We start from the raw sequence: 16740 nt of genomic DNA, 5'->3' as shown, positions 1-16740 counted from the left end.
ATAAAAAAAACCTGACTACCACTCCTTTAACCTGTTCCCAGCCAGTGTCATTAGTAGTGACAGTGCATATTTTTAACACTAATCACTGTATTAGTATCACTGGTACCCCAAAAAGTGTGCGATTTGTCCACCCCAATGTCACAGTCCCACTTTAAGTTACTGATCGCCGCAATTACTAATAACTTTTCAACCTTTTGCCACATTTCAGGCTTCAAACATAAAGATATAACATTTTTATTTTTTGTGAAGAATCACCAACAAGTGGGACACAATTGTGAAGTGGAACGAAATCTATTGGATATTTGAAACTTTTTTAACTAATAAAAAAATGAAAAGTGAGGCGTGCAAAATGATTGGGCCCCCTTGCGTTAATACTTTGTAGAGCCACCTTTTGCTGCGATTACAGCTGCAAGTCGCTTGGGGTGTCTATCAGTTTTGCACATCGAGAGACTGAAATTCTTGCCCATTCTTCCTTGCAAAACAGCTGGAGCTCAGTGAGGTTGGATGGAGAGCGTTTGTGAACAGCAGTTTTCAGCTCTTTCCACAGATTCTCAATTGGATTCAGGTCTGGACTTTGACTTGGCCATTCTAACACCTGGATACGTTTATTTGTGAACCATTCCTTTGTAGATTTTGCTGTATGTTTGGGATCATTGTCTTGTTGGAAGATAAATCTCCGTCCCAGTTTCAGGTCTTTTGCAGACTCCAACAGGTTTTCATCCAGAATGGTCCTGCATTTGGCTGCATCCATCTTCCCCTCAATTTTAACCATCTTCCTTGTCCCTGCTGAAGAAAAGCAGGCCCAAACCATGATGCTGCCACCACCATGTGTGACAGTGGGGATGGTGTGTTGAGGGTGATGAGCTGTGCTGCTTTTACGCGAAACATATCGTTTTGCATTATGGGCAATAAGTTGGATTTTGGTTTCATCTGACCAGAGCACCTTCTTTCACATGTTTGGTGTGTCTCCCAGGTGGCTTGTGGCAAACTTTAGATGAGACTTTTTATGGATATATTTGAGAAATGGCTTTCTTCTTGCCACTCTTCCATAAAGGGCAGATTTGTGCAGTGTACGACTGATTGTTGTCCTATGGACAGACTCTCCCACCTCAGCTGTAGTTCTCTGCAGTTCATCCAGAGTGATCATGGGCCTCTTGGCTGCATCTCTGATCAGTCTTCTTGTCTGAGCTGAAAGTTTAGAGGGACGGCCAGGTCTTGGTAGATTTGCAGTGGTCTGACACTCCTTTCATTTCAAAATGATCGCTTGCACAGTGCTCCTTGGGATGTTTAAACATTGGGAAATCTTTTTGTATCCAAATCCGGCTTTAAACTTCTCCACAACAGTATTACGGACCTGCCTGGTGTGTTCCTTGGTCTTCATGATGCTCTCTGCGCTTTCAACAGAACCCTGAGACTATCACAGAGCAGGTGCATTTATACAGAGACTTGATTACACACAGGTGGATTCTATTTATCACCATCAGTCATTTAGGACAACATTGGATCATTCAGAGATCCTCGCTGAACTTCTGGAGTGAGTTTGCTGCACTGAAAGTAAAGGGGCCGAATAATTTTGCACGCACCACTTTTCAGTTTTTTATTTGCTAAAAAAGTTTAAAATATCCAATAGATTTCGTTCCACTTCACAATTGTGTCCTACTTGTTGGTGATTCTTGACAAAAAAATTAAAATTTTATATCTTTACATTTGAAGCCTGAAATGTGGAAAAAGGTTGAAACGTTCAAGGGGGCCGAATACTTTCGCAAGGCACTGTATGTTTTTTTTTTTTTTTCTCCCTCATTTTGCCTTGACATACTTTAACCCACAGACATTTACCGCGGGTGGGCGGGCCTGGCATGGCAGGCTGGATCACGTATATGTGTACTTCATCCAGCTTGTTCTGGTGTAAAGGGCGGGCAACACGCCACTCCGATGACCTCTGCAAGGGGATGATGTGATCACATGGTCAACAAAGTGGTTATGAATTAATTTCATTCATAACAGCTGTTTCCTCTATGCTGCAATTGGCCCAGGTAGGTATTATGTGATAGCTGTGGGCCAATCACAGCACCCTGTACCATGAGATTAGCTGTAGCCAGTCACAGATCACTAGTAATCCTGGCACCCCTTCTTGACAGGTCAAAACATTGCTTTTACAATGATCATCACATGAAAAAAAAAGGTCCTCAGATAACTGACAGATACTATAAGTGTCCATCACTTACCACATTCCAGAGTCCAACATTCCCGTAATGATCTCCGCATGCCACAAGTGTCCGCCTTTCAGAGGGATGGATGGCTACAGAACGTACTAAACCAGGAACAATTTTGGCAACATCTTCCGCTCTCAGTTTCATTTTTTTCAGACTTTTTTCATAGCTGACAAGTGACATGGAACAGAAAATCTTCACACAGATCTTTGAAAGGAACTCAGAATAGATGTGAAACTTAACCATTTAAAGGACTGGGCCTATTCTTCTTTTTTTTTTTTTTACAAGTTATAATCATTTTTTATTTTTTTTTTGCAAGAAAATTACTTAGAACTCCCACGTTATATATATATTTTTTTCAGACACCCTAGAAAACAAAAAAGGCGGTCACTGCAATACTTTGTCACACTGTATTTGCGCAGCGGTCTTACAAAACAGAATTTTTTGGGAAAAAAATAAAAAAAAAAATAAATAAAAAAAAAATTAACAGTAAAGCTAGTCCATTTTTTTTTTTTTTTTTTTATATTGTGAAAGATAATGTTACTGAGTTAAATTGATACCCAAAATGTCACACTTCAAATTGAGCTCGCTCGTGGAATGTCGACAAACTTTGCCAAAATTTCTACAGGTTACCAGTTTTGAGTTACAGAGGAGGTCTAGTGCTAGAATTATTGTTCTCGCTCCAAAGATCGTGGAGATACCTAGCATGAGTGGTTTGAACAGCGTTTACGTATGCGGGCGCAAGCTTAAATATGCGTTCGCATGAGCACAGCGGGACAGGGCGTTTTACTTTTTTTCCTTTATTCGTATTACAAGGAATGTAAACATCCCTTATAATATAAAAAAAAAAAAAAAAAAAAATGCAAGACAGGTCCACTTTAATGCGAGATCTGGGGTCAAAAAGACCTCAGATCTCTCTCACACACACACAAAAAAACAAAAAACACAACATTCCTGCAATGGTACCTATTAAAACTGCACAATTATGAATAAAATAAGAATCGCTATTTTTTTCTTAGAATAAGAGTCGGTTCACACAGGGGCAACACGACTTGCAGAGCGACTCACAGAGGCGACCTGCACACGACTTCAGCAGCAGCTTGCAAAATTACTTCTGTATAGAAGTCAATCCAAGTCCCCTGAAGTCGCCCCACAAAAATAGTACAGGAACCTTTTTCTAAGTTGGAGCGACATGAGTCGCTCCTATTAGAAGGGTTCCATAGTACAGAACGGAGCGCGACTTGTCAGGCAGCTAAGTAGCCTGACAAGTCGCCCCTGTGTGAACCGGGTCTAAAGATCACGATTGTCATTGCAGTATTTTATATTGTTTGGTGTTTCAAAGTAATTTTCTTGCTAAAAATACTGCTTTTAACCACTTGCCGACCGCCGCACGACGATATACGTCGGCAGAATGGCACGGGCAGGCATATGGGCGTATATGCAAGTCCTTGCCTTCCCGCGGGTGGGGGGCCCGATCGGGGCCCCCCCCCCCCGGTGCCTGCGGCGGTCGGCATTCGTTCGGGAGCGATCCGGGATGAGGGGGCAGCCATTCATTCATGGCCACCCCCTCGCGATCGCTCCCGACGAATAGAAATGCTCCACGACATCACTTCCTCTCCTCACAGGAGAGGAAGTGATGTAATCTCTCCTCCGTGTCGGTATTTTTCGTTCCGGCACCGAGGAGAGAGGATCGGTGAGTTGCACAAACACTACACAATACAGTAGAACATGCCAGGCACACTCACACCCCCCCTTTACCCCCCGATCACCCCCCCCAATTACCCCCTGCCCCCCCCCAGTCACAGTGACACCAATTGCATTTTTTTTTTTTTTTTTTGCATTGGTGTCATTTGTGACTGTAATAACTGTTAGGGCAGTTAGGGTTAGCCCCCTTTAGTTCTAATGTGCCCCCCTAACCCCCCCAATAAAGGTTTAACCCCGTGATCACCCCCCGTCGCCAGTGTCACTAAGGCTGGGTTCACATTGCAGCGGTTTATGAGAACGAATGTGATTCGCACCGCACTGCAGTGCAAATCACATCCGATCTCTGTGCGATTCGAGTTCAGCCATACAGATAGTATGGCTGAATTCGCGCCGCACCCGCCGCAAATTCGCACGGGACCCTATTTTTGGTCCGCAGCAGAATCGGATCGCATGGGTGTTCACACCATGCGATCCGAGTTTGCAGATCTCACTGCGATATGCAAACTGATCTGGTGGTGTCATTAACATTTCACTGACACTCCCAGCAGTTCGCATAGGGCAGTGTGAACTGCCGCCGGGAGGCATGCGATGCGGGAACCCGCTGAGGATTCGTGGCGTTCCCGCATCGTTCCAGTGTGAACCCAGCCTAATAAGCGATCGTTTTTCTGATCGCTGTATTAGTGTCACAGGTGACGCTAGTTAGGCAGGTAGGTATTTAGGTTCGCCGCAGCTTTTTATAGCGCCAGGGACCCCCATATACTACCGCATAAAGCCCCCTGATTGCCCCCTAGTTAACCCTTTCACCAGTGATCACCATATAACTGTTACAGGTGACGCTGGTTGGTTAGTTATTTTTTTATAGTTTCAGGGCACCCGCCATTTATTACCTAGTCTCACTAGTGTACCCCTAAATTTAGGGGTGTCTACTTTACAAAATGGGGTCATTTGGGGGGGGTTTGTGCCATCTTGGCATTTTATGGCCTTCAAAACTGTAACGCCCTTAGAAAGCCTGAAGGCGGTGCTTGGTTTTCGGGGCCCGATACGCGGCTAGGCTCCCAAAAAGTCCCACATATGTGGTATCCCTGTACTCAGGAGAAGCAGCAGAATTTATTTTGGGGTGTCATTTCACATATGCCCATGGCATGCGTGAGCAATATATCATTTAGTGACAACTTTGTGAAAAAAAAAAAAAAAAAAAAAAAAGTTTGTAATTTTCCCGCAACTTGTGGCAAAATATAAAATATTCCATGGACTCAACATGCCTCTCAGCAAATAGCTTGGGGTGTTTACTTTCTAAAATGGGGTCATTTGTGGGGGTTTTGTGCCATCTTGGCATTTTATGGCCTTCAAAACTGTAATAGGTAGTGAGGAGTGAAGTCAAATATTTACGCCCTTAGAAAACCTGAAGGCGGTGCTTGGCTTTCGGGGCCCCGTACGCGGCTAGGCTCCCAAAAAATCCCACACATGTGGTATCCCCGTACTCAGGAGAAGCAGCAGAATTTATTTTGGGGTGTCATTTCACATATGCCCATAGCATGTGTGAGCAATATATCATTTAGTGATATCAATCGCTTGAGGCAAAAAAATAAAATTCAATGGGCTCAACATGCCACTTATCAATTTCCTTAGGGGGTCTACTTTCCAAAATGGGGTCATTTGGGGGGGTTTTGTACTGCCCTGCCATTTTAGCACCTCAAGAAATGAGATAGGCAGTCGTAAACTAAAAGCTGCGTAAATTCCAGAAAACGTACCTTAGTTTGTAGATGTGACAACTTTTGCGCAAACCAATAAATATACAGTTATTGACTTTTTTTTTTACCAAAGACATGTGGCTGAATACATTTTGGCCTAAATGTATGACTAAAATTGAGTTTATTGGATTTTTCTAATAACAAAAAGTAGAAAATATCATTTTTTTTCAAAATTTGCGGTCTTTTTATGTTTATATCGCAAAAAATAAAAAATCGCAGAGTCAGTCAAATACCTTTAAAAGAAAGCTCTATTTGTGGGAAGAAAAGGACGCAAATTTTGTTTGGGTACAACATTGCATGACCGCGCAATTACCAGTTAAAGCAGCGCAGTGCCAAAGTGTAAAAAGACCTCTGGTCATTGACCAGCAAAATGGTCCGGTCTGAAAGTGGTTAAAGAGGAAGTAAACCCTGATGAGTTTACTTCCTCTTCGATTCCCTGCAAAAAGGTAAAGCATAATGGACTACTATGCATCGCATAGTAGTCCATTATGTGTCACTTACCTGACACAGGAGCCAGCGAAGTTACCGCTGTCCCCTGTAGTACGGAGCATCCATCTTCTCGGTGGGTCTCGCTGCTCCGCCGCTGTCATTCGACAAAGCCGCAATGACATCACTCCCACGCATGGGAGCTGCCACTCGTGGCATATTGCCGTTGACAGCTGCGCGCTCAGTACGCCTGCGCGCCACTGTCTACGGCGCATGCGCCGTAGACAACGGTGCCTGTCTTTCGGCAAATATCTCCTAAACCGTGTAGGTTTAGGAGATATTTCTTGGACCTACAGGTAAACCTTAATCTAGGCTTACCTGTAGGTCAAAGTGGTTTGTAAGGGTTTACAACCACTTTAACTTGTAAAGCAACAAGTGTCAGAAAAAGGCTTAGTCTTTAAGCGGTTAAACTGACCTAAATTTGCAGACCAAGTTCATCCCTTTGATCAGTAAATAAACAGAAGGATACAAAGTTTTTTTACCTCTCTTTCAGTGCTGAGCAATGTTGTTGATAAACATGGCCAGCTGCTTTTAGTTTTTTTTTTGACAGCTGCGAGCAGGGAAGGGTTCTGCGCTTGTGGAAATGCTGGATTAAGGTCATGAGGGGGGGTTGAATAGAGATTGCGATTTTTTAACAATTGTGCAGCTCTAGTACCTATACATTTTTAAAAAAGGAACTGTTCAGACAAAGTCCGTTGCTGAGATGCTCAACCCCTGCTTACCTCTCTAGGTCTTTCACAGTCTTATTTGTTGGGGTTTTAATAGTCTCCTGTATCAAGAAAAAAAAAAAAAGAAAAGAAAAGAAAAGAGAAAGTTACTTAACCCCTTCAATACCAGGCACTTTCTCCCCCTTCCTGCCCAGGCCAATTTTCAGCTTTCAGCGCTGTCACATTTTAAATGACAATTGCGCAGTCATGCAACGCTGTAATAAAATACAATTTTTATAATTTTTTCACACAAAGAGAGCTTTCTTTTGGTGGCAAACACAAGGTTTTCTTCGTTTGATATAACATTTTGCAAATAATCTTTCTTCATGAATTTAGGCCAAAATGTATTCTGCTACATTTCTTTGGTGAAAATAATCCATGTATATTATTTAGTCTGTAGGAAAGTTAGAGCGTGCACAAACTATGGGATATGAAAATTGATCAATCCTGATGTACTGGCAGCAAATCAAATTTCTTGAGACCCGAAAATGCCAGGATAGTATAAATACCCCTGAAATTACCCCTTTTTGGAAAGTAGACAGTCCAAGGTGTTTAGTAAGAGACAATGCAAATTTTTGGAAGTTGTAATTTTTCGTAAGAAAAAAAAAAAAAATAATTACATACGGTGCAGTACAGAATCATTATATATATTACACAATTTTTTTTAAACATACTGACTTCAGCAATACAGTGTTACCATACTAAGTGATCAGGATTTTTTTTTTTTTTTTTTTTTTTTTTTTAATACACATTACGATAGCTTATACCAGAGAATTTCACTGTTTTAATACACATTATGATTGCCTATAACAGTGAAATTCTCTGGTATAAGCTACCATGTTTACGGAATAAAACTGACTTATTCAACGTTTACCATAGTTATTAGCTGCGATCGGCCACAGCCAATCACATGGTATAGATGGACTGTGATTAGCCCTGTCTGTACCATGTGATCACTGTGACCAATCACAGCTAGCAACACAATTGTATGAAAAAAGCCATCCACTGATTACAACCATCCCATGATCTGCTGTGATTGTCACAGCGATCACATGGTAGAGACAGTGGGCCGGTATAGTGATCAGTCGTGGACGCAGCCAGTGACAGCTTGCGCCCACTCCGTTGCAAAATGATAGCTGGGCGGGACTTTCTTTGTTCTGGGTGGACGTCATATGCTTAAATCATTCAATATTTATTTAAAAGATGAGGAAAAAAGACGAGCAAAATAAAAACTTCCTAATATCAGACCTGGCTGATTGAAGTCCACATTCTCATGAATTGGTCCATTGCCTTATCGTCAGCCTGTTGGTTCACTGGAATCATCTCAATGGGATCTGGAGGTTTCATAAGCCGCACCTTATATAACAAACAAACACACAGGAACTTGTAAAATATACACGATGAAAGATACCGAATGATTTAAATAAAAAAAAATTTTTTGAAAAAATTTACAACCTTGCCACACATTGGAAATCTTATTGTTGGACACAAGCGTGACTATTCGAATGATAAAAATCCCAAGTCAAGTACACACTATAGAGGGATGTGCTTTGTTCATACTTCATGTATGGAGGTTTACAACCACTTTAACCCCTTCAATACCAGACACTTTTACCCTCTTCTGCTCAGGCCAATTTTCAGCTTTCAGCACTCTCACACTTTCGCAGTAATGCAAAACTGTATGCAAATTACATTTTTATCATTTTTCTGAGACAGGTTTTTTTTTTTTGTAGCATTTAATCACTTTTTTTTTGTTTTTGCTAAATGAAAAAAAAACAAAAACAAAACAAAAACCACAAACACACAATTTTTCTTAGTTGGTTATAAAATTTTTGCAAATAAGTAATGTTTTTTTTCCCCTTCACTGATGTGCACCAATTAGGCTGCACTGGTGTGGACCGATGAGGTGCCACCAATAAGCTGTAATCAAGCCAACATTTTAAAAATGTCACCAGAACAAAAAGTGAAGGGAAATCTGTTTTGGTGTCAAAGAAATTCTTCTCCGTCTGTAGAGATTTACTTTCGCTTCATGTTGCGTCTTTGGGACGGGAAGTGAACAGAAATCTCCCCAACAGGCCAGACACCAATAGTTTGACAGTCTTTGACCCTTCCCTACTCAAAACCAACAGAAGTTTTTTTGTTTTTTTTTTGCCCAACTGCATCTACTGTACATACTAATTCCCTGCGTTATTCTGCCCCTTACATTCTCTTCCACAGCCGGGGATTCCTCTTCCAGTTTAAACTTAAGAAGGAACTAAGTTCTGCAGCCGCATGGAACAACTGTTTTCCCGGTGTTCTTTTTCATCCAAAAATACACAACATTCAATTACATCTTAGTCTTTTCATGCATTTTGTCATTTCTAATCCCCTTCCATCCCGATCGGTTATCCTCATTTCCTTTCTACTTCAGCCCAATTCAGTCATTCCCTGCGAATATTTCTCTGACGTTTTGAAAACACTCCATTTCTCCCAGGTTGCACTATAACTTTCGGCCCGTCCCTGCTCTCCGCTGCATAGGTACTCCATGTTACAAATATGGTCTACTCTTTGTAGCCACTCTTTTATACTTGGTTTCCTTGTATACAGCTATTTTTTTTTTTTTGAAAGAGTCCTTTTGCTGCATTGAGCAGAAACAGAACCAAAAGTTTTCTTATATGGTTTTTTTTTTTTTTTTTTTTTTTATTTGTCCCATGAAACATACAATTCCAGGGGTCTTGTGGGATCTTCTCCCCCCGGTTATCGCCTCAATATATTCTAAAATTCCCTGCGAATAATCTTTTATCTTTGGGATCTCCCACCATATGTGTATTGTTGTTCTTTTTTGTTTGCAGTTACTCCAACACGGAGAGGGCTTGTTTGGCTGAAATTTATTGGATTCTCTCTGGCGTCAGGTGCCAGCGCACCATACACTTATAATTTGCCCATATCGTAGTTATATCAGATCCATAATTATGCACCGCTCCCATCATTTGTGTATCATCTACTTTTATGCCCAAGTCTTGTTCCCATTTTTCTATGAATAGATTTTTGATGATGGTAGATTTTGGTGTCCTAATTCTGATAATATTTGAGATATTCCATGTTTTACAGGTGTTTTTGTGTTACAGAGCTTTTCAATTGGGGTTAACGCATTCTCATCTCTGATTGGTTGGGGGATTGTGCCTACCCAGTGTTTTATTTGCAAATATTCCCTGTCATTAACCTGATGCCACCCGTGTGTCATTATTAAATCCTGCTTTTCTCCCAATTTTACCGTGCATAATATCCTTTAACTGCGCGGTTCCCATTTGCTTTCCCAACCGTGTCCCATTTCCTGTGGTAAAAAAATTTGTGCCCGTTAATGAAATTAGGGGAGAGTTATATTCCAATTTTAAATTTTCGATATAGTGTATCGAATACTTTAAATATATTTTTAGTTAACTCATGTGTATCTCTACTGCATGTTCTCAATTTCGGTGGAATCCAAATAATTTTTGAAATTGTGTCGCGTATAATGTGTCTTCCATTCTCACCCATCTCTTTTTAGTGTTTACGTTTGCCCATTCTGTTAATCTTGCCAATATGATCGCCTTATAATACCCTTTTACATCTGGAAGTGCCATCCTTCCTTTTATTTTTTTTTCCTAGTTAGCAGATTATTTACCCTGGCTTTTTTATTTTGCCATATGAATTTCAAGAGAATTTTTTTTTGTAATAAAAACAAACACTTAGTGGTATTTCTAATCGGGAGCATTTGAAATGTATATATTATTTTTGGTAAAATCACATACAAACTGCCAGCGTTATTCTGCCTCTTACATTCTCTTCCACGACCCGGGTTCGCACTTTCAGTTTAAGCTGAGAAGGAGCTATGTTCTGCAGCCGCAGGGAACACCGAACGACTGTATTCCCCGTGTTCTGAGGCTTCTCTCTAAAAAGAAAAAGAGCCCGCCAAAAAATAGAAGTCTATAATAAATAGGTCAATAACGCGAATATACAAAATGTTACACTTATGTGATATATAGAGCAAAATAGCAAAAATCTATTTTACAGTGCACAACTTCTAACCAGTTCCCACCCAGGACAAATTCTGACACTCCTCTCCTACATGTAAAAATCCAAATTTTTTTTTTTTTTTGATAGAAAATTACTCAGAACCCCCAAATATTTTTTTTTTTAGCAGGGACCCTAGAGAATAAAAAAAAAAGTTGCACTTTTTTTGTCATATGGTTTTTGCGCAGCAATTTTTATACCTGTGTAATGTACCTGTATAAATGTGCGGTGCAAACACTGTTTACATACGTGTTCGCTTCTACGCTTGAGCACGGAGGGATGAGGGTACTTTAATTTCCCCCACCCCCCTTATCTTTTATTTTTACAATGTCCCTTTATTTAAAAAAAAAATAAAATAAAAAAATTGAAACACCTTTATTCCTATTACAAGAAATTAGGGCTGAAACAACTAATCGATTATGAAATCAATCGATTACTATTTTCATAATCGATTAATTGCCAGGAACATATTGGAGTTAAAAAAAAACTAAAATTAGCCCTTTATAGTATAAAAAGAGCAAATAATCGCTACTGTAAATATTACTGTCACTGTTCTACAGTAAAAAAGTGAACCCCTTACAGTAGTGATTATCTGCTTTTTTTCTACTATAAAAAGGGCTAATTTTAGGTTTTTTAACCCCATTATGTTACTAAACGTCTTAGACCTGGTTCACATCTATCTGTTTATTGGTGCGTTTTGCAGAAATGCACTACAGTTCATTTACATGGTTTCTTATGGGACACGTTCACATCTGAAAGGGTCAGGGACTTTTAAACGCAAAATGGTGCTTTATTGGTTCAATATACTTCAATGGAGAAGCTGCAGAAAAGCATGTAATGCGTTTTTGCAGAAATTTGTGTTTTTTAATCTGCCCCAAAAAAAATGCAAAAATGCAAATTGCAGTAAAATCACGTGTGGAAAAATCAAGACGTACAGCAAAAAGCACTGCAGAAAACAGATCAAAAGCAAACTGCATAGGTGTGTACCGAGCCTTATGCTGGCCACACCAATCAATTTTCAGGTGAGAAAATTCAGACGAAAAATCTTTGTACATTCGCTGAATGAAATAATTTTGTTTGAAATTTTTACTTGTTTTTAACATTCCGTTTTCCAAATGAATGTGATTTCTGAACGAAAACCACATCCACTGTCTGAAAATTCCTTCGACTAAGAAGTTTTCCATTATTTCCAAATTTTCCCATCATTGTGGTTGAAAGTGAACATCAATTTGACCCACTTTTTTTTTTTAAAGGTTATTAACTGATTAAATCGAAACAATAATCAGCCAACTAATCGATTATGAAAATAATCGTTAGTTGCAGCCCTACAAGAAATTAAGAAATGTGAACATCCCTTGTAATAGAAATAAGGGATGACAGGTCCTCTTTATGGAGAGATCTGGGATCTATAAAGACCTAAAATCTCTCCTCTACCTTTGAAAGATAAAAAAAAAAAAAAACAAAAAAAAAAACAAATTTTTTTTGATATTATATTGATGCTTTAACCACTAGCCAACCAGCTGCTGTTATACGGTGGCAAGTTGGCTCTCCTGTGGAAATCGCCGTAGCTGCATGTCGGCTGGTGGCGTACTCTCGCTGCAGGAGCATGCCCACGTGTCGTGGGAGTGCTAAAAAAAAAAAAATATATATATATATATGCACTGTCAATGTACTAATGACAGTGGCTGGGAAGGGGTTAACATCAGGGACAATTAAAGGGTTACCCTGTGTGCCTAGCTTTTTTTTTTTTTACACTGTAGTTGGGGGGGAGACGCTTGTACTAGGCTTTGATCCTAGTGCCTGCTTTGCAGAAAACACAGGATTCATGCCTTCTGAACTGACAGAACAGCGATCTGCCTTGTTCACATAGACAGACCGCCATTCTGCCTGTGTACCGAACGATTAGCAGGTGCCGGTGGACATCAGGTCCGCAGGACCCACTGGATCAGCTCCCGCTGTGTAGAATTACACACAGCAGGAGCTAGCCTCCGGTGGCGTATATTCACACCCAATACCCAGAAATGCAGGATCATTTTATATATAAATGCTTTAGGGCGGTCGGCAACTGGTTAAAATCAGGGGAACACCAGGACGAGCCAACAAAAGCAGCGGACTGTGTGTCATTATACACACACAGTGTGGTGCTCACTCACAATTGTCCACCTGGAAGGTCGCCACCTGCTGGAGACTTATCAATATGCTTTTTAATATCTGGTAAACGTGAGTGCCTATTTATTGATTTTCATGTCATAAATATGTTTTTATAAATGTTACATTTAAGTAGTGTTGCTTTTCTCTCTTTTTTTGTTTTTACATAATCCCTGCAAGTACTGCATTCTTCCTCCCACAACCCCCCCCCCCCTCCACTTTTAAAATGTACATAAGTTATATTATAATACTCCTGATCAATACTGCCTGAGCTCTGTATCCTGCATTCACATCTAGCGCTTACTAGACATGTTGTTTTTTCTGCAGTTTTTATTCTGCCATGTTTTTTTTGCGTAACATGCATAGGGCAGCGGATTTAGATCAATGGGTTGCTCTAAATGCGACAATGTAGGCCATGTGCCTTTTTGCCACATTCTTTTCTTTTGCTCTATTTTTTTTTGCAGGGTTTTTCTGCATGTGTTGCGTGCGGCAACATGTGCGCTTGCTTGCCACCTTTTGGGCTGCCATTAACAACTAAACGAAAGTCACTGAAAACGCAACACGCATTTTTTTGCCACATTTCGTGAACAGGCGCAAAAACATGAAATCTTGTGTGCGTTTACAAATTGCAAAGTAGTGCATGGAGTCTAAGGAGGCAATCGAAATCTTGTATAAAACACCGTTACAACAGGGTAAACCATGTAAAAAACGATGGGAGACCGTATCAGCTTCCTTAAGTGGACAGATGAGCGATTTTGCACCAGAAATTGGTTCGATTTCCTCACAAAAAGGAGGAACACCTGGCACTTAATGAACAAAGCCTTTTGAAAATCATGGATATGTGACTGAAATGTTCAAAAATGAAAGTGAATTCTGCGTTTTCCAATGGGTTACCATTGACTATAATGCATATTTTTTTAAAAACTATAGAAAAGATGCAGCAAGCAGGACTTTTCAGAAATGCACTTTATCAAGACTGAGCACACTAATATAAAAAGCGTTAGGCCCCTTTCATAAGGAGCCGTCCGTTTTAGTACTCTGCTCAGAGGGGGATCGCTCCGTTGTTCCCCGCAGAGCCGGCGGATGAATGACAAGTTAGTCTCTGCACTCTGTGCAGGGACGACCTGTCAGAGAGTCCACTCTCCCCTGGGGGGGGGGGGGGGTTGGGAAATCAGATGATTACGGACCGCCTGTCCATTTTCATCCAATCCACGGATGGAAAATAAGACATCCATCCGTCTGGATTTTGCAGGGCGGATCGGATGTTAGCGGACACGTCACTGCTGACATCCGACGCTCCATAGAGCTGTATTGAGCGACTGTTCAGATCCTCCTGAAAAAAAACCTGACAGGCGGATCTGAACGGTCCGCACATGTGAAAGGGGCCTTATAAAAGGAGAATGGAAACAATTCCATTGCAGCTTCGGGGTTCTGTGGAATCATTTTAGAGCAGTTGCAGATTGGGTCCTAACTGCTTTGTTCTAGTTTGATAGCTGAGCCGGTCATGGAAAATTACATTAAAATCATTAAAGTGGTTGTAAACCCTTACAAACCACTTTGACCTACAGGTAAGCCTAGATTAAGGCTTATCTGTAGGTCCAAGGAATATCTCCCAAACCTATACGGTTTAGGAGATATTTGCCCGAAGACGGGACGGCGCATGGGCGGTAGACAGCAGCGCGCAGGCGCCCTGAGCGTGGCATCCTCGATAACGAAGATGCCTCGCAATGCAGCGCGTCTCGGCTCCCGTGCGCATGCGCGGGAGTGACATCATCGCGGCTTCGCCGAATGACAGCAGCGGAGCTGCGAGACCCACCGAGAAGATGGATGCGGCGGACTACAGGGGACAGCGGTGACTTCTCTGGCTCCTGTGTCAGGTAAGTGACACATAATGGGCTACTATGCGATGCATAGTAGTCCATTATGCTTTGCCTTTGCAGGGAATGAAAGAGGAAGTAAACTCATCAGGGTTTACTTCCTCTAACTCCTTCCCGTCTCCTTTGACCACATCAGTACTGGGCACTTTAACCCCCCCTCCTGCCCAGTCACATTTGCAGTTTTCAGCGCTGTCACACTTTGAAATGACAATTGAGCAGTCATGCAACACTGTATCCATATGAAAAATTATAACATTTTGCCAAGAAATTCTTCTTCTGCACTGATGGGACCTGATGAGCCCTTCCCCGATTATCAGTGTAAACATCCCCTTGTCACACTTGCCAGCTCTCCTTCCCTCATGCTGTGAAAGTGCGTGAGGAAAGGAATTAGCGATAACTGGCAAGCTCGTTTACATGTGGGCAGCTGCGATTGGCTTTTTACCTTGATCCGCAATCAGCTATGTTCCGAGAGGACGTCCATGGATGCCCTCCCAGAATAACAGAGCCGCACTGTAGCCGTCTTTCGGCTATAGCGCGGTCCTGAAGCGATTAAGTGGGTTGAAATGCCAGCATTCGGACTACAAATATGCATGCTCTTAGGGGGAAAGGAGGAAAAAGGAATCCACTCTGCATTAAAGCCCACCCACTGAGGAGGTCGCATATATGCGGGAAGGGGTTAGGAGAATAGTGGAAGAGAATAGCGCAGCAGACAATTTTAAGATTTTTTCTTTACAAAGTAAAAGAGTCAAACCCGACACAAATACTCAAACCACAGTTTAGTGCACACCTCTGAATTAAACCTTCATGTATGAATAGATTACCTTTTGACACGATTTGGATTCTTCTTTTTAGGTGAATGAAGGCTTGCTACAGTCTTTAGTAGAGAAAAAATAAAAATAAAATGTAAAACATTTGTTCCAATGGTCAGTCTTTATTTGTAGTGTACAAAAGGGACACCACGAAATATCAGCAACCTCTGGTACTAGGGATATTGGTGGGGAAAAAAAAACAAATACCAAAAAAAACAACAACATTCTAGATCAGCAAATGAAGAACAAAATAGCTCATCACAGGGTTTACAGCACTCTGCAACAGGAGGTACATTTTTAGTGAGATGCTTTTAAAGAGTTGTAATAATAAAAGGGATCCTGAGAGTATGACATTCATATCAAGAGGCGAGTAAGAACTTGTAATAAAGTTTACAAATGTATAGAGCTCGCTTGAAGGGGGATAACTCTACAGGCCATAATAAGAGATCATATTTAACACAAACTAACCTCCAGTAATTTTATGGCGTTTAGGAATTTTGCATTCTCCTTTATATTTTTCAGTCTTTCACGCTCGTATGCAGAGAGTTCCATCTGTTCCTGAAAAGCAAAAATACACAGTGAAACTAAAAACGTGGCAAAAAAAAAAAGACTTTTCGATTGCTGATAAGTCTAAAAGCCCTGTACACGGGGGTATTAGCAGGGGAACTTTATTGTATGTCATTTACAATTTAACGGGGACCAGTGACACCAATACAGTGATCAGTGCTTAAAATATGCACCGTCACTGTACTAATGACACTGGCTGGGAAGGGGTTATCATTAGGGGTGATCAAAGGGTTAAATAATGTGTTCCTAGGGAGTGCTTTCTAACTGTGGGGGGAGAGGTGCTTGTACTATGGGAAGGTAAAGATCCGTGTTCCTCCTCTTCTCACAGAACGATGACCTGCCTTGTTTACATAGGCAGACTGCTGTTCTGCCTGCGTCCTGAACGATGTCCAATTATAGCAGGAGCATTATTTTTTTAATTTAATAAAATGTTTAAAAGATTTTACACC

General features: G+C 41.0%; 1 protein-coding gene across 5 annotated transcripts in view; it reads right to left on the bottom strand.

Annotated features, from left to right (window-relative positions):
- The window catches only part of LOC143963766 (uncharacterized), a 66583-nt gene that overhangs the window by 24925 nt on the left and 24918 nt on the right, over positions 1–16740 (bottom strand). For all 5 annotated transcript variants that reach the window (XM_077473493.1, XM_077473494.1, XM_077473495.1 and 2 more), the window contains exons 8-13: positions 16193–16282; positions 15737–15789; positions 10657–10768; positions 8107–8214; positions 6874–6920; positions 2226–2379 (exon numbers count right to left, since the gene is read on the bottom strand). In XM_077473493.1, coding sequence (XP_077329619.1) covers positions 2226–2379; positions 6874–6920; positions 8107–8214; positions 10657–10768; positions 15737–15789; positions 16193–16282 — 564 coding nt within the window. The remainder of the gene's footprint in view (positions 1–2225; positions 2380–6873; positions 6921–8106; positions 8215–10656; positions 10769–15736; positions 15790–16192; positions 16283–16740) is intronic.

Source organism: Lithobates pipiens, unplaced genomic scaffold, assembly GCF_037356315.1.
Source record: "Lithobates pipiens isolate NorthernLeopardFrog02 unplaced genomic scaffold, aLitPip1_a1.2 Scaffold_8, whole genome shotgun sequence".
Lineage (NCBI taxonomy): Eukaryota > Metazoa > Chordata > Amphibia > Anura > Ranidae > Lithobates > Lithobates pipiens.
Note: the sequence above shows the minus strand (reverse complement) of the source record. Positions and strands in the feature narration are given on the sequence as shown.